The sequence below is a fragment of the Barbatula barbatula genome, assembly GCF_947034865.1.
Source record: "Barbatula barbatula genome assembly, chromosome: 19".
NCBI classification, from domain to species: domain Eukaryota; kingdom Metazoa; phylum Chordata; class Actinopteri; order Cypriniformes; family Nemacheilidae; genus Barbatula; species Barbatula barbatula.
The window spans coordinates 16,634,750-16,653,913 of NC_136782.1; the positions used below are offsets into that span (position 1 = coordinate 16,634,750).

General features: G+C 41.7%; 2 protein-coding genes across 2 annotated transcripts; both read left to right on the forward strand.

Annotated features, from left to right (window-relative positions):
- Positions 1 to 1,723: 1,723 nt before the first annotated feature.
- Positions 1,724 to 2,686, forward strand: LOC306908071 (olfactory receptor 2A14-like; the record flags this gene model as incomplete). Its single annotated transcript, XM_079480657.1, has 1 exon — positions 1,724 to 2,686. The coding sequence occupies one exon, from the start codon at positions 1,724 to 1,726 to the stop codon at positions 2,684 to 2,686; it is 963 nt and encodes a 320-aa protein (XP_079336783.1).
- A 13,377-nt stretch (positions 2,687 to 16,063) lies between these two features.
- LOC306908072 (olfactory receptor 2A14-like) lies at positions 16,064 to 17,026 on the forward strand (the record flags this gene model as incomplete). Its single annotated transcript, XM_079480658.1, has 1 exon — positions 16,064 to 17,026. One exon carries the CDS (start codon positions 16,064 to 16,066, stop codon positions 17,024 to 17,026), a length of 963 nt encoding a protein of 320 aa, XP_079336784.1.
- Between the last annotated feature and the right edge of the window lie 2,138 nt (positions 17,027 to 19,164).

Here is a 19,164-nt window from a genome sequence, read left to right on the forward strand (position 1 = left end):
GATGAGTCTGTCGCACCCAAGGATACAGCTACGAGACATGCTCGTAGCCGGAGGGACTTACCTCTTAAGGTCTGTAGCCTTCTGCCGAAACGCCCAGGGGAAGTCCACCGAAAGGAGAAGTCCGCTGCTCCGCGTCATAAATCCAGCAGGTTAAAAGTTTTCTCGAAGTCGAGTATCGCGTGTAGCATCAGCAAACACACAGGTTCCGAAGAACAAAGGATGAGTGAATGACCGCCGCCATCTTCCTTTATACCCGTATGCACGGGGCGGAGACTGGCGTGCACGTCCATTCGCCAAGCCCATTGGCGTTTTATAATTAATTATCTCGGAGAAGGTAGGTTCTCAAGATCAAACCCCAGTCAGTCTCTCACAACGTCGAGAGACCGACTGAAGGGGAACAACCGTTCCAACAGGATATCAACCCCCATTGTACTGAATGCCAACGTAAAATCTAAAAGTAAAATTCTAGCATATGCATTTGAGTTTTGAAAGTTACATAATTTATCGTAGTTAAAATAGCATCCTCAGTGCCTCTGGCCCTTTTACACGCAAATTGCAACGGATCAAGTCTTAATTCTACAGTCAAAATCCATTTTTTGGCAATAATACTTTCCATAGTTTTACAAACACAGATGTTAGAGCAGTTGGATTCAAATTATTTAATGTATAATGAGGGCCTCATAGGTACAGGAAAAATCACACTTATTTCCATCATGATGGTACAGTTCCCACCTGTAACAACACCATAAATAACCTTGTTAATACACATTGTATTATTTACTTTTTACTTACTTTGAAACAATTTAAATTGCAAAGATATATGTAAAGGGTTATTCCACCCCCAATGAAAATTCTGTCATCATTTACTCACCCTCAAGTTGTTCCAGACTTGTATAGACTTTGTTCTGATGGACACAAAGATAAGTATTTGGAAACATTTTAGAAATTTACATTATTGACTACCAAAGAAGGAAGAAAATGTTTGTTCTATTTCGAAGAATTTCGGAAAACACTTTTGACAATCGTTGACATTTTTCTATGGTAGTCAATGATTTCCCAGAAGTGTCAGTTGCAAAACATTTTTCGATGTTCAACCGAACAAAGAAATGTATACAGATTTGGAACGACTTCAGGGGAGTATATGACAGAATATAAACAATAGTAAAGGTCATGGGTTGGATCCCAGGGACTGCATATACCCAGAAACAAACAAATAGTATAATGCAATGTTCGTCACTTTGGATAAAAGCATCAGTCAAATGTATAAATGTAAAATACTACTGATAAAAACTGATTAAAAACAAATGCTTTTGAAGTTAAGCATGCAAATGTGCCATGAAATTGCTGAAATATTTACTTGACCTCTCAATGGGTACTTCAAGTAAATACTGAAATTTAGGTCAAAGGGGTGTGACTGACAAGTGTTAAAAAAAACCTGATTTAGAGAAATAGAAAAATTATTTTCAGTTCTCTTTAGACACTCTGAAAAAAATGTTTTAACTAGTACAAAAAACAAACTGCTCAGTGTCCCTGAAGTACCTGCGTCATGTTCAGTGTCAGGTTAGGTCCTTTACTATTTATATATCACACATAAAGGAATTGAACACCAGCATGCGAGGATTAAGAACCATGTGAAACACATTTGCCAGGTTGGCTAATATACAAAAAATATTTTTACACATACAGAAAATACAACCTTTTTCTTCAAGAACCGACAGTCATCATGTCAACTGGAAACGTCAGCTACATAAAGGATTTTGTCATTGTTGGTTTCCCTGGACTTCATCCTCGATATTATGGCTTCGTGTCAGCAGTCCTGTTCTTTATTTATGTGTGTACAATGGTGGGAAATGCTGTATTTTTTACATTACTTATAATATCTAAGAGCCTTCAGAAACCTGTATATTATTTTCTTCTAAATCTGGCTGTATGCGATGTACTCTTCAGCACCACTACATTACCAAAAATAATCAGCAGATATTGGTTTCACGATGGAAGCATTTCATTTTTGGGCTGCTTTGTTCAGATGTTTTCTGTGCATTATTTTGGCACAGTCAGTTCATATGTTTTGGCATTAATGGCCATAGATCGCTATGCAGCCATTTGTTATCCCCTTCGATATCACACTATTATGACAGACAGAAATGTTTTCATTCTGAGCTGTGTAGCTTGGGTCTGGTCTTGCGCAGTCCCGTTGATGCTAGTTATTCGAGCGTATCCTCTCCCATTCTGTGCAGAAAACACCATAGCTCAATGTTACTGTGATCACTTTTCTATTACATCACTGGCTTGCACCGACAAAACCCTGTATACGTTTCCAGCTCTTGTCAGCGCCCTTATAGTGCTGCTGGGTTCGCTTACTATAATTGTTTTCTCTTACTCCGCCATAATTGTGGCCGTTCTGCGTATATCGAGTGCTAAAGGAACACTCAAGACTTTCTCCACATGCAGTCCTCAGCTCATTATTATTGCTCTGTTTTTCCTGCCCAGATGTTTAAATTATTTGTTTACCAACATTGGTATAAAGTTCAGTAATGATTTACGAGTGGTCATTGTAATGTTGTATAGCTTGTTGCCTCCCATGATTAATCCTCTTATTTACTGTTTGAGAACAGAGGAGGTGAAAAAGATTTTAAGACGACTATTGCAAAATAAACAAATTGGTGTTCCTTTACAGCTGCCATAATGTGATTTGCCAAACTGTTTGTCTATGTCATACAAATCTATTCTATTTGAGAGGCCTTGTAAAATAGACAACCTTTTAGATCTTTCATTACAGTTATATACAGCAGCGTCAAGAGTGGTCTTCAATGAACCGAAGAGAGCTCATGTCTCTCCTTTCTTCATTAAGTGCATTGGCTCCCTATAGTCGCTCGCATCAAATTCAAAGCTCTGCTCTTGGCCTTCAAGACCACCACTGGTTCGGCACCATCATATCTTCATCTTTATGAGACCAGTTATACTGCGATTATGCTTTGTCTTGTCTTTATGTTGTTCCAATTGCTTCCATTGTTTACCTCATTTGTAAGTCGGTTTAAATAAAAGCATCTGTTAAATGACTAAATGTAAATGTAAATATAATTATTTATTTTAGATTATATGTAAATTAAATAATTTAGCCTTGGTTGTTTTGTTAGATGATTCAAATAAAACTCTCAAACCTCAACATGATCTGTGGCTGTATCTCAATCAGCTCCAGCATATGGTGTACACGGGTTTGGGCACTGGTAAGTACCCTTGCTCCATTCTCATTGGGACATCGTTCACTTATTTTCATGTGACGTGACTACTTACAGCTGGTATTAATCAACAACCGGCAAACTTCCGTCTCATGATGACTTTAAAAACTAGTAAAGTACATATGAGAAAAACTTTCATTTAATGTCAGTGAACAAATTTGGTCGATTATTAAATTTAATTGTTGTGTTGCCTGCCTGTCTAGCAACATTTCTTTATACATAACATGAAATAGCATTTGTCTTTTCAAAAGTTAAATCGCGTTTCAAGTTAATTAAGTTGGCTCTTGCAATTTTGTACGTCTTCAAAACTTGTCACATGATTTCTGGTAAGGGAACATAGGGAGTGTCGAATCTCCCTTGTTTTTGTTGTGCATTGTGGGAATTTTTAGGGAACGAACGTTTCAGTGCACTAGGATTTTGCGAATGAGTCAGCCCTTAAAAGCCTTGAGAGTGCCCTGACTGCTAAACACAGGCAGTTGATTGAGACACAGCCTGTGTTTTATTCTCGACTAATGCCAGAGATACTCTTATTATAGAGATGGAGGGTCTGTGGTACTTCCAATTGGAGAACCCGTCACGGCTAACAAAAGCCATTGACATCCATTCAAAAAACTAGCTTCCGGTCTCCTTTCCTGCATTCTGTTGAAGCCAGGTGTAGCAGGTTTATTTGTATACTTATGAATTCCACCAAAAATATTTCTTTTTGTACTACTGGGAGTTTCGTTTTGTGTTCATTCTGCCTGCGCGTCGGGTTAGCGCAGTGCGTGCGTGTGACGTCATCCGACCGTAACTTGCGCCGCGTAAGGCTAGGCTAGCCTCAGTCAGAGCAATGCTGGATTTGACTGAGGTGAGTTCACGTCAGGTTTCTCCGATAATAAAACGGATATACAAGTTGTTATAATCACTTATTTGTTGACTTATCACCATGTAAGAGTGTTTATGATGATGAGTGAATTTTGCAGTAGTCTTAATGAACTACGAGCCGTGATATTGTGTTTGTTATATGTTAAATGCAATTCGGTAGCTGCTGCCGCACATGGTGAGCTAGCTGTTCGGCAGTCCATTAACATTGTATTGACGTGATGCTATTTTTTTAGATGGTAACCTGATGTCACACAGCACTCTTTGCCATATTGTTTATGACCGCAGGTATGTTTTATTGTGTTTATATATTTGTTTGAGGTGACTCAATGAATATATGTGTAGTTTAAATAATGGAATTAATGTATGACTAAGGGGAATTTACAATGTGTTTTTCTATTGGGAATATTTGTGATATTTTCTTTGTATTTGTTATGATCATAAATGTATGTAGTTTTTCTGAGGATAAATGTGATTAATGTGAATTCGTCAGAGCAATGCTGGATTTGACTGAGATGGTAACCTGATGTCACACAGCACTCATTGCCATATTGTTTATGACCGCAGATAATAAATCGCATTGTGACAGCCCGTACCTGTGTGTCTACTTGAGAACAACCCAGAACACAACGCAGAAAGACAAAACGGGTTACATTGGTGCCGTGACCCTTTTGGATTCTTCAAGTATCGACGCCACTTCGATCGCCGTGGGGACTGCATTGTTTCACCCAAGTTTTGCACAATGGACTCAGTTAATACACCAGTGGGTACAGGGGTTTTTGATCGAGATGTGTATGATACTGTGGGGTTTGGGAGAGGGAGGTTATTCAAGGACGAGGTTCAGTCGCCTGATGTGGGAGGGTTGAGAACACCTAGGGCGTGTTCCAGTCGCGTCCAGTTTCCCCGCAGTCTCTCCCCAAGTGAGCAGCGTACCTCATCAGCCTCTAGTGATGATGTAAGAGCCCTTATTACAGAGTTAGCCAGCCAAATTGGCCAGTCTATTGCAGACAAGTTGCAACTTAAAAGCGATGTAACAGCACACGACACATCTGTAAAGAAGGGGGGTTCACAGCCTGAACAGCAACCGACGGAGTTTAATTTGTCCGGTGTTAGGCTAGTAATGCAATCTGATGCTAAGGAGCCGCCTATTTATAGGGGTGATAGCAGTGATAAGTGTTCTGTCCGGGAGTGGGTGGAAATGGTAGGGGCATATTTTCGTAAGAGTAATGTTCCAGTACACCAGCAGCTACAGGAGATATTAGCTAAGCTACGGGGAAAGGCTAGAAATGTAGTGCGGGTCACTATTTTTGTCATGAGAGCCACAATAACAGGACAAAGTCAAAAGGGGAGCCACTTTTCATCCAGTCTTAAAAAAAATGTCTGCTTATCAATCTGGCATCCGTGAACATACAATATGCAATGTTACAAATATAGAAGAGGGAAAATTAAACAAGATGATTTACTTTAATTACAAAAAGCAGGATTACCTTAATGCTGCGATGAGCGGAAGCATGCATGCATTTCTTTAACTTTCCTTATATTGTATTTGTAGCTTGTTGTTGCGATGCGTGTGAGGCATGCAAGATGTTCATCAGTGAGGCGGTTTCTGTGTTTCCTCTTTATATTGTTCATGGTTGAGAATGTTGACTCACAAGTGTAGGTGCTCACAAAGAAGGACATGACTTTTTGCACAAGTGGCTTCAAAGTGGGAAAATCTCCTTCAGACACCAAATTCCAGAATTGTTCAACACCTGCTCCGAGTTCAGCTTTGAGAATGTCTTTTGTCTGCAGTTCTACAATTTCACTTTCTACAGCAGCACGATGACTAGGGCAGAGAAGAGTGATAGTTGTGGTGAGAGATGACACATCCACATGGAAGGGGTTTTCAATGAAGTTAAAAATATCCTTGTGTTCATTCACATCCTTGAATCTGGATTCAAACTCCCCCCTTAGCTCTTCCAAAACATTCACAAACTCTCTGTGGCTGAAGTGCTGCTGCAGAGATGGGTCATTTGTGGCGACAGCTCTGAGTTTAGGGAAGTGAATGAACTCTCTGTCAGGTATGTACAGTGCAGTTATTTTGTTCTGAAATGCTCTGACTGCATTCAGCATGTTGTTTGGAAGCTTATCTCTACCTTGAAGTTGCAGGTTGAGAGTGTTCAGGTGACAGGTGAGGTCAGTCAGAAAGGCCAGCTGTAGAATCCAGCACGGGTCTTCCAGCTCTGGCTCCTGTTTTCCTTTGCTGTCCAGGAAAGTGCAAATCTCAGGGAGGAGGCTCAGAAACCGTTCAAGAACTTTTCCACGAGATAACCACCTCACTTCACTGTGCATCAGTAAATCACCATATTCTGTGTCACAGTCTTCAATTAACTGTCTGAACTGTCTGTGGTTCAGCGGTCTGGAGACAATGAAGTTTACAACACGAACAACTGTTTGCATTACATTTTGAAATGTATTATTTCTGAGTTTTGATACCAGTGACTCCTGATGTATGATACAATGGAAACTGATAAAATTTGGTATTTCTTCTCTTTTTTTCATGAGCCCAACAAGGCCTTTCTCCTTACCTCGCATGCTAGGGGCTCCATCTGTGCACACACTTGCTAGACCTGACCAACTGAGATTTTTTTCATCAAAAAAAGCCAGAAGTGCATTCAGACTGTCTTCACCTCTCGTTTGGCCAACAAGTGGAAGCAAGCAAAGCATTTCCTCTCGGAAAGACTTTTCTTTAGGGAACCTCACCCAAACGCACAACTGAGACACGTCTGTCATATCGGTGCTCTCATCCACTGCGATACTAAAACATGGAGCTGCTGACACATCTGCACGGAGTTGGTCACTCACATCTTTGCCGATGTTTTCAATCCGCCTCATTATGGTGGAATCTGATAATTGCAATCCTTTAATTTGCTTTAAAATTGCATCTTTGTTGTCAAACTCAGCAAACAATATTTCTGCTGAAGCCAGAAAACAATCTTTGACAATTTCTGAATCTGAGAACGGTTTTTTCCCCCGAGCCAAAATCCACGCGATCTCAAAAGAAGCCTCGGTTAAACGTTCAGCTGTAGAAGTTGTCCTGTGTATGAGCCTTTGTTGTCCAGAAAGAGAGGAAGAAAGCTGTTCTATTTTTCTTTTCCTTATTTCACTTCCAGGCGGGTAACTTTTATTGAAATTTGGATGCGTTGTTCGGAAATGGCGCTCCAAATTACTGCGCTTGAAACCAGAGCGGGTTTGCTTGCATAGTAAACACAAAGGGTTCGATCCATGGAGAACAAATAAAAATTCATCTGTCCACTTTTCTTGAAATTTTCTATGCTCATCCTCTATGACTCGTACCTTTCTCTTTTTAGCATGCGCGGACTCTCCACAAACTCCGTCTTCGTCATCTTTCTGTTGATTTGCGGTTGTTGCATGCTCCGAATCTTTAGTTCCCTGTTTTGTCACCGTCGCATCGCTTTGTTGCTGTCCACTTGGTGCACGATGTTTGATAAGAAATCGATCCATTTGTAGTCTGTGTGAAACTCAAGCTAACTAGCCTGAAATGTTGGAAATCGCAGTACCTAACGTCAAGTGTTACGTGCTGGAAAGAGCGCCAAAAACCGGCACCTGCGCAGTCAGTTAGTATTACGTTAATGGACGTAACGGGAGAGAGAGTATATTTTCTAGTCTATATTCCCATATCGTCATGCCACTGTTTTTGGGTATTTTTATATAAATTATTTGGTATAGGCTACTGCAGACACAGAATTCTCTAATTGGTTATGTCTAGATTTTTTTTAAATGAAATATCTTTATTGACCTGCGTGACATGCGAGCCGTGAATTAAAGCTTGGCGAGCCGCAGGAGGCTCGCGAGCCGCGCAATGAGTAAAGCTGCTCTACGCCATAACTCTACTGAAGCAACTCCCGAATTTGTCTATGACATACTGAAACAACACTTTAGTGAGTTGACCTACTCATCCATGCCAATGGCTGACTTTTACAATACCAGACCACTGCGAGACGAAGGGGTGATGGACTACTGGATCAGGTTGAATAACGCCATTGATATCGCTGACGAGTGCTTAAAGAGACAGAAACTTAGTGTTGAAGTTCCGGGACGGGAGGTATGCATGATGTTCATCAAGTTTTGCCCAGACCCCATACTCTCTAACAGACTCAGCTTCAAAGCGGCTGAGGAGTGGACCACGAGCGAGGTCCAGGAACGCATTGACGCCTACCAGAGGGAGCTCAGGATGCACACGCTGACCAGTTCTCATGCTCCACAGAGACACATAGTCACTCACACCCAGTCAGCCATGTCACGACAGCCAGAGCTGTCTCAACCAGCGCCAACAGAGCCCCAGTTTCAGCTGCCGTTTTCCCTGGGGTTCGTTCTACCTCAAGCCACTATGTTTGCTAACGCATCAGTTCAGACGCCAACACCACAGCTTTCACCTTTAGCAGAACAGTTTGTGCCCAATTCCCCAGCTGTTCATTTGCCTCAACCATCCCATGTACAGTCTGTGCCACAACATGCACAGTCACCAGCATGCTTTCAGGCTCCCCAGTCCAGTCACGCCACTATTGCAGCTGTTGGTGTGAATAGCATGAATGCACTGATCAGTCTTCTAGATCACTTGGTGGTGCGTCAGAACGTCCAAGCCCCTGCACAAGAGCCATCATATGCTCCGATGCCCTTTCAGAGGAGGAGTTGTAGAGTCTGTGACGATGTCAGACATTCCACGCTCGCACATTGCAGGAGAGAAAACCTGTGTCTCGCGTGTTTTGCTCCTGGTCACTGGAAGAAGGACTGTGACAAGTATGGACGGAAGCGGGTGGGCCAGGCCGATGTCAGACGAGGGCCGTCGACGGGAAACTAGAGAGCCCACACTTGGAGAGGGGCAGTGTGGGGGATCAACACGAAACCCTCATTGGAGACGAGGACTTGGAGCTACTTTACGTTAATGCCTGTTCGGCCGTACCAGAAGGCCTTCAGGTCTTGGTTCAAGGGTGTGGAGAGGTGCCAGCTTTCAGTGAATTATTCTACGTCCAGGTTGTGGTTAATGACAAGGTGGAGCTGAAGGGTATGATTGACTCAGGATCCATGGCTTGTACGATGAGTGAGGGGGCTGAAGCATTACTCAAGGTGGCGGGAGCCCTTATTAAAGAACCTCAATCAGCCGAAAGAATTGTGCTTGTGGGTTGTGGGGGAAAGCAGACACGTCCCAGAGGTGTTTATGACTTGACGCTGTCTGTGTATCGAGTGAAGTGCGCTGTTCCTGTTCTGCTTGTGCCGGGCCAGCGTGATGAGCTCATCATCGGTTCAAACGTCCTCAAGCACCTCACACGTACCATAAAGAGCGATGAAAACTACTGGAGACTCCTATCAGCTGGAGGCAAGAAGGTACCGTCAGACTGTGACCAGTTCCTTGATATGCTGTCCTGCACCACAAGATGGAAGAGCGAGGATGTCCCAGACACGATCGGCCCTTTGAAGCTGTCTCATGCTGTCACACTGGAACCGCAACACGAACACCTAGTGTGGGGTAGGCTGTCCAGCAAGGTGCCGATGTCTCCAGGCAGCACAGTCATTGTGGAGCCGTGTGGTTCCAGGTCAGGTCCACGGGATGTCCTTGTGGGTCGTGTCATCACTGCGATGTGGGCTGACAGGTGGGTGCCCTTGAAAATGACGAATCTTTCGCCGAAGCCAATCACATTGAGACGTAATGCCATCATCGCTGATGTGTTTCCGTGTCTTGCTGTGGAGGACTTCAACGTTCAACAAGGTCTGTGTGAGATGGAGGGCCTGAAGCCAGAGAGTGTTATAGCTTCTGCTGTCACGGATGCTGACCTCAAAGAACGCCTGTCCAACCTGGGGTTGAGTGATCTGGACATTGATTCATGCCAAGCCAGCTTTTGGGCGAATAAACGTCTTGTCGAACTGGATCAAGAGTATGAAGACATCTTCTCCAAACACTCACTTGATTGTGGCGAGGCGAGAGAGTTTGTGCACAGCATTCGCCTAACAGACGATCTCCCATTTCGCATGCCATATAGGAGAGTCCCTCCTGCACATTACCAACAGCTACGACGCATGCTCTCAGACATGGAGGAGAGGGCGATCATCCGCAAGTCCATCAGTGAGTATGCATCCCCTCTTGTCATGGTGTGGAAGAAAGATGGTGGGCTCAGAATCTGCACGGACTTCAGGTGGCTGAATGCACGGACTTTGAAAGATGCTCACCCACTGCCTCATCAGGCCGACTGTCTAGCAGCACTGTGAGGTAATGCTGTTTTCAGTACAATGGATCTGACCTCGGGTTTCTATAATGTTCCGATGTGTGAATACCACAAGAAGTATACAGCCTTCACGACACCTGTTGGTTTGTATGAGTACAACAGGATGCCCCAAGGACTTTGTAACAGCCCTGCATCGTTTATGCGTATGATGCTAAGCATCTTCGGCAGCCTAAACTTCTCCAGCCTGCTCTGCTACTTAGATGACCTACTTGTCTTTGCGCCCACTGAAGAGGAAGCACTAAACAGGCTCCAAGTGGTCTTAAGGTAAACTCAGAGACAACAACCTCAAGCTGAGCCCCAAGAAATGCCACCTTCTGATGAGGTCAGCAGTCTTGTATAAAGTACTTGAAAGCGATACTTGAGTAAAAGTACAAGTATCTTACCAGAAAATGACTTCGGTAGAAGTTAAAGTCACCCTTCAAAATTTTACTTGAGTAAAAGTCTTAAAGTATCCGAAATTTATTGTACTTAAGTATTAAAAGTAAAAGTATTTCAAAAAAAGTGAAAGGTTGGAATCAACAATAACAGTCACATGAGCATTTTTTTATATTATATTTTCCTAACTGCAAGACCAACCCTATTAGCTTGGATTCATTGCTGTTGTTGGTGTTGTGTAGCCCTGTACTGTATTGTGTAACTGGTCGTTTGTCTCCTGTCTATTACTAGCTGACCTATGTTATGTGGCAATAAAAGCACTTTGACTTTGCTCAATATGTAAGCCTACATTCACAATATATAACATTAGCCGATAACAAGTTTGGAGGTAATTAAATCAAAGCAAATCTCAGGTTTAACAAAATGAATGGTGCTTTAGAAGACACGAGTAATCCTGAACGCTCCTCTGGAAGCTGCCTAATGTGCTCTTAAAAAAATCCCTCCACCGGTGTAACGCTAATTTACCGAAGGAAATATTCGGCCGCTATACCAGAAACCGCTATTAACCCTTTCAGTATTATGGACATCTCTTCAAGAGTTTCGTGTGGAATTATTTCGCAGGAAAATAATTTGTGTAGTTAAATATCTGCACATTGGCTAATCAGAAAAGATAACTAGCACACATTAGCCTGGCCATCACGTTATCCAGATATCAGAACAGGCTTATATGATAACTATTTCATGTAAAATAGCGTTGACATTACGGCTTCATTGAATGAAAATGTATTTAACCTACCTAATTTAAACTGCAATGTGCTTCTTCATGTTGGACGGGGAGTTTTTGAATGCCAATATTTCAGTGACTCTCGGTACGAATAACAGGCGCTTAATCCGGTAGAAAGAATTCTCTCTCGAATGTACGAAAATATTTCTTGCAAATACGGCCACGGGTGTGTCACGTTATCTTCGTCACTGTGGTGTATGGAGTGTGGGGGAACTTCGGGGTTGTTATGTATGTTCATCTAAGAGAGTAACTCTTTGGTCCACCACCAAGTTCACAAAGTTCACGACTGTAGTCGAGATGCCCGTCAGTGGTAACGTGCTTGGCGCTTGACATGACTTCTAACAGGCATTACGTCACGTCACCAACACAAATTTCTTCTAATTTGTAGTAACGAGTAACGAAGATGGTTAGGAGAAATGTATCGGAGTAAAAGTACACGATTTATTTCAGAAATGTAGTGGAGTAAAAGTGAAAGTTGTCAGAAAAATAAATAACGAAGTAAAGTACAGATATGTGAAAATTCTACTTAAGTACAGTAACGAAGTATTTGTACTTCGTTACATTACAACACTGGAGGTCAGTGAGGTTCCTTGGTCACGTCGTTGACCAAAGTGGGGTTGCGGTGGATCCCAACAAAGTTGATGTCATCTGCAAGATGCAAAAGGAGGCTCTGATGGAGGAGGATGGTCGCACCCCATCTGTAAAGAGGCTGAAGTCATTTCTTGGCATGCTGTTCTTCTACCAGTCTTTCATTCCTGGCTGCTCAGCCATTGCCAAGCCCCTGTTTGCTTTGACGGCAGGCCAGATGAGGAGAGGCCGGACTGGTCGGAATGGTGGAGGTGCGGGTATGTACAGGAAACTGACTGCAGCAGAGCATGTGCGATGCTGTGAGAGGTGTGTACTTGCAAAATCTCCGGAGCCCTCAGCACGAGGCCCCTTGAAATATTCAAACTTCCGGTCCCATGGAACTTGTCTGCATTGATTTTTGGTCAGCAGAGGATAAGAACAAGAACTCTGTTGATGTGCTGGTGGCGACTGACCACTTTACGAAAATGGCTTTTGCCTTTCCTTGCAGGAACCAGACTGCCAAGCAAGTGGCCAAAAAGTTATGGGATTGTGTCTTTGGTGTCTACGGGTTCCCTGAGCGCATCCACTCTGACCAGGGCCCTAATTTTGAGAGTGAGCTGGTGTCTGAGTTGCTGCAACTGTCGGGGGTGGCAAAGTCTCATACAACGGCTTATCACCCAATGGGCAACGGGGTCACAGAGCGCTTTAACCGCACACTGGGCAACATGATACGGAGTCTTCCTCTGAGAGTCAAGCAAGAATGGCCACAGCAGATCCAGACACTAACATTTGCATACAACGCGACTGCTCACGAAACAACCGGCTATGCACCTTTCCACTTGATGTTTGGCCGCGTTCCAAGGCTCCCAGTTGATGTTGTCTTTCAGTCTGTTTTGCACGACCTCACTGTAACAGACTTCAGCAGCTACTCAAGGACCCTGCTATCTTACCTGTCTGAGGCAGCCAACATCGCCCAGCAGCATGCCACTAAAGAGCAGGAACAGCAGGCTCATCAGTACAATAAAAAGCTCAGAGGGGTTTCCTTACATGTTGGAGCACGAGTGCTAATCGCAAACAAGAAAGAGAGAGGTAAAAAGAAGTTAGCCGACAAGTGGGAACCTGCAGTGTATACGGTAGTGGAGCGGAACCCCAAGACTCACACCTACATGATCAGCGATGCCTCTGGCCAGAGCAAGGTTGTGCACAGGAACCTTTTGCTTGACGTAAGCTTCCTTCCTATCCAAGACACCCTGGAGAATCGGTCATTGGTCAGATCATTGGAAGTTGAAGGCTCAAGTGTCTGTGGAGATGCGGATAACCTGAGCAATCTGGAGCAAGAGTCTTCCTTGGCACGGACGTCCTCATGGGTTCTGTCAGACCCAGATCGAGCTGCTGTGGCTTCAGCAGCCGAGGACACTTCTATTCCAGAACTTGAGGATGAACCTCATGCTCATGAAGACATGGTCAGTCAACCTGAAGCGACCCTGTCTGACCCAGACCCTGTTCAGCCAAATGAACCTACCGATGTGATACGAGTCCGGCTGACTCTACCCCCACCCCAGCCTGCTCACCTGCTGACTCTACTGTGACTCAGACTGCTGTATTTAATAACAGAGTTCAAGGCAGGGTTGTAACTAGAACTGGGAGGGTGGTTAGGTCTGTCAATAGGCTTATTGAGAGTATGGTTCAGAGACCTGTTATTTGGGGCCTCTCTTTGCCTCAGAAAGTTTGATTTAGACTGCACATCATTAAGTTTATTTTTTCTTTTCAACTGGGGTTCTTATTTTTATTTTTCATCCTTGAATGTGAAACCGTACTGTGGGGTTTTTCAAGCCAAGGGACCAGATGTTTAGGGGTGTAGGCTGCACCTTTATGTTACTGAGAGGATGAGGGCCTGATCAACCTTCTTATTTTCTCTTGATCTGTTTTACGGATAGTTTTTACTGAACTGGGATTAGATCTCATTGTTATTTGGTCCGGGTACGAGTGTTTTTACATTAATGCATCCTTGGTGCTATTATAGAATTCAGGTGTTATTTTGGTGGAATTCAGGGGGGGGGTGAATGTAGCAGGTTTATTTGTATACTCATGAATTCCACCCAAAATATTTCTTTTTGTACTACTGGGAGTTTCGTTTTGTGTTCATTCTGCCTGCGCGTCGGGTTAGCGCAGTGCGTGCGTGTGACGTCATCCGACCGTAACAAATTTTCTTTGTGCGTAACTTGCGCCGCGTAAGGCTAGCCTCAGTCAGAGCAATGCTGGATTTGACTGAGGCGAGTTCAAGTCAGGTTTCTCCGATAATAAAACGGATATACAAGTTGTTATAATCACTTATTTGTTGACTTATCACCATGTAAGAGTGTTTATGATGATGAGTGAATTTTGCAGTAGTCTTAATGAACTACGAGCCGTGATATTGTGTTTGTTATATGTTAAATGCAATTCGGTAGCTGCTGCCGCACGTGGTGAGCTAGCTGTTCGGCAGTCCATTAACATTGTATTGACGTGATGCTATTTTTTTAGATGGTAACCTGATGTCACACAGCACTCATTGCCATATTGTTTATGACCGCAGGTATGTTTTATTGTGTTTATATATTTGTTTGAGGTGACTCAATGAATATATGTGTAGTTTAAATAATGGAATTAATGTATGACTAAGGGGAATTTACAATGTGTTTTTCTATTGGGAATATTTGTGATATTTTCTTTGTATTTGTTATGATCATAAATGTATGTAGTTTTTCTGAGGATAAATGTGATTAATGTGAATTCGTCAGAGCAATGCTGGATTTGACTGAGATGGTAACCTGATGTCACACAGCACTCATTGCCATATTGTTTATGACCGCAGATAATAAATCGCATTGTGACAGCCCGTACCTGTGTGTCTACTTGAGAACAACCCAGAACACAACGCAGAAAGACAAAACGGGTTACACAGGGCATTAAAGCATTAGTCGTTAAGTTTGCAGGCCTCATAGGTACAGGAAAAAATCACACTTATTTCCATCATGATGGTACAGTTCCCACCTGTAACAACACCATAAAGAACCTTGTTTATACACATTTATTATTTACTTTTTACTTACTTAAACAATATTAAAGTTGTTCCAAACTTATATAGACTTTGCTCTGATGCACACAAAGAGGAGTATTTGGAATCTTTTTAGAAATTTGCATCATTGACTACCAAAGAAGGAAAAACATTTTTGTTCTATTTCGAAGAATTTCGGAACGCAAACAGTTCCGGTGCACTTTTGACAATCATTGACATTTTTCCATGGTAGTCAATGATGTCCCAGAAGTGTCAGTTGCTAACATTTTTCGATGTTCAACCGAACAAAGAAATGTATACAGATTTGGAACGACTTGCGGGGAGTATATGACAGAATAGGTCATGGGATCGATCCTAGGGCCTGCATATAACCAGATACAAATTAATAGTATAACCCAATGTTAGTCACTTTGGATAAAAGCATCAGTCAAATGTATAAATGTAAAATACTACTGATAAAAACAGATTAAAGAAAATGTTTTCTAAGTTAAGCATGCAAATGTGCCATGAAATTGCTGAAATATTTTCTTGACCTCTCAATGGGTACTTCAAGTAAATACTGAAATTTAGGTCAAAAGGGTTTGACTGACAAGAGTTAATAAAAAACTGATTTAGGGAAATAGAAAAATTATTTTCAGTTGTCCTTAGACACTCTCAAAAAAATGTTTTAACTAGTACAAAAAACAAACTGCTCACTCTCTTGACTTCAAGTAGAGCAGTGTCCCTGAAGTAACTGCGTCATGTTCAGTGTCAGGTTAGGTCCTTTACTATTTATATATCACACATAAAGGAATTGAACACCAGCATGTGAGGATTAAGAACCTTGTGAAACACATTTGCCAGGTTGGCAAATATACAAAAAATATTTTTACTTTTTCTTCAAGAACCGACAGTCATCATGTCAACTGGAAACGTCAGCTATATAAAGGATTTTGTCATTGTTGGTTTCCCTGGACTTCATCCTCGATATTATGGCATCATGTCAGCAGTCCTGTTCTTTATTTATGTGTGTACAATGCTGGGAAATGCTGTATTTTTTACATTACTTATTATATCTAAGAGCCTTCAGAAACCTGTATATTATTTTCTTCTAAATCTGGCTGTATGCGATGTACTCTTCAGCACCACTACATTACCAAAAATAATCAGCAGATATTGGTTTCACGATGGAAGCATTTCATTTTTGGGCTGCTTTGTTCAGATGTTTTCTGTGCATTATTTTGGCACAGTCAGTTCACATGTTTTGGCATTAATGGCCATAGATCGCTATGCAGCCATTTGTTATCCCCTTCGATATCACACTATTATGACAGACAGAAATGTTTTTATTCTGAGCTGTGTAGCTTGGGTCTGGTCTTGCGCAGTCCCGTTGATGCTAGTTATTCGGGCGTATCCTCTCCCATTCTGTGCAGAAAACACCATAGTTCAATGTTACTGTGATCACTTTTCTATTACATCACTGGCTTGCACTGACAGATCCCTGTATACGTTTCCAGCTCTTGTCAGCGTCCTTATAGTGCTGCTGGGTTCGCTTACTATAATTGTTTTGTCTTACTCTGCCATAATTGTGGCCGTTCTGCGTATATCGAGTGCTAAAGGAAGACTCAAGACTTTCTCCACATGCAGTCCTCAGCTCATTATTATTGCTCTGTTTTTCCTGCCCAGGTGTTTAAATTATTTGTTTAACAACATTGGTATAAAGTTCAGTAATGATTTACGATTGGTCATTATAATGTTGTATAGCTTGTTGCCTCCCATGATTAATCCTCTTATTTACTGTTTGAGAACAGAGGAGGTGAAAAAGATTTTAAGACGAATATTGCAAAATAAACAAATTGGTGTTCCTTTACAGCTGCCATAATGTGATTTGCCAAACTGTTTGTCTATATCATACAAATCTATTCTATTTGAGAGGCCTTTGAAAATAGACAACCTTTTAGATCTTTCATTACAGTTATATACAGCAGCGTCAAGAGTGGTCTTCAATGAACCGAGGAGAGCTCATGTCTCTCCTCTCTGCATTAAGTTACATTGGCTCCCTAAAGTCGCTCGCATCAAATTCAAAGCCTTGCTCTTGGCCTTCAAGACCACCACTGGTTCGGCACCATCATATCTTCATCTTTATGAGACCAGTTATACTGCGATTATGCTTTTTCTTGTCTTTATGTTGTTCCAATTGCTTCCATTGTTTACCTCATTTGTAAGTCACTTTAAATAAATGCGTCTGTTAAATGACTAAATGTAAATGTAAATATAATTATAATGTCAATTTCACCCAGGTTACAATCAGAACAGCCTGCTAAAGACTTTCCATCACAGCTTAAAACAAACAAAACAGATTTGTGTACTACATTTACAAAAGAAACTATGCTGATGCGGATCCTGAAGCAAGTTATTTTGAATTCTGCATTTGAATTGTATATACTTTCAATATGACCATTTCAAAGCACCATTTCAGTTATTCTGAATATATAAAAGTATAATGTAGTTCACAGAATGAACTACTCTCAAATTTTACATAATAGTTGTATTTAATTTAACTGCTGTATTTAATAACAGAGTTCAAGGCAGGGTTGTAACTAGAACTGGGAGGGTGGTTAGGTCTGTCAATAGGCTTATTGAGAGTATGGTTCAGAGACCTGTTATTTGGGGCCTCTCTTTGCCTCAGAAAGTTTGATTTAGACTGCACATCATTAAGTTTATTTTTTCTTTTCAACTGGGGTTCTTATTTTTATTTTTCATCCTTGAATGTGAAACCGTACTGTGGGGTTTTTCAAGCCAAGGGACCAGATGTTTAGGGGTGTAGGCTGCACCTTTATGTTACTGAGAGGATGAGGGCCTGATCAACCTTCTTATTTTCTCTTGATCTGTTTTACGGATAGTTTTTACTGAACTGGGATTAGATCTCATTGTTATTTGGTCCGGGTACGAGTGTTTTTACATTAATGCATCCTTGGTGCTATTATAGAATTCAGGTGTTATTTTGGTGGAATTCAGGGGGGGGTGAATGTAGCAGGTTTATTTGTATACTCATGAATTCCACCCAAAATATTTCTTTTTGTACTACTGGGAGTTTCGTTTTGTGTTCATTCTGCCTGCGCGTCGGGTTAGCGCAGTGCGTGCGTGTGACGTCATCCGACCGTAACAAATTTTCTTTGTGCGTAACTTGCGCCGCGTAAGGCTAGCCTCAGTCAGAGCAATGCTGGATTTGACTGAGGCGAGTTCAAGTCAGGTTTCTCCGATAATAAAACGGATATACAAGTTGTTATAATCACTTATTTGTTGACTTATCACCATGTAAGAGTGTTTATGATGATGAGTGAATTTTGCAGTAGTCTTAATGAACTACGAGCCGTGATATTGTGTTTGTTATATGTTAAATGCAATTCGGTAGCTGCTGCCGCACGTGGTGAGCTAGCTGTTCGGCAGTCCATTAACATTGTATTGACGTGATGCTATTTTTTTAGATGGTAACCTGATGTCACACAGCACTCATTGCCATATTGTTTATGACCGCAGGTATGTTTTATTGTGTTTATATATTTGTTTGAGGTGACTCAATGAATATATGTGTAGTTTAAATAATGGAATTAATGTATGACTAAGGGGAATTTACAATGTGTTTTTCTATTGGGAATATTTGTGATATTTTCTTTGTATTTGTTATGATCATAAATGTATGTAGTTTTTCTGAGGATAAATGTGATTAATGTGAATTCGTCAGAGCAATGCTGGATTTGACTGAGATGGTAACCTGATGTCACACAGCACTCATTGCCATATTGTTTATGACCGCAGATAATAAATCGCATTGTGACAGCCCGTACCTGTGTGTCTACTTGAGAACAACCCAGAACACAACGCAGAAAGACAAAACGGGTTACACAGGGCATTAAAGCATTAGTCGTTAAGTTTGCAGGCCTCATAGGTACAGGAAAAAATCACACTTATTTCCATCATGATGGTACAGTTCCCACCTGTAACAACACCATAAAGAAC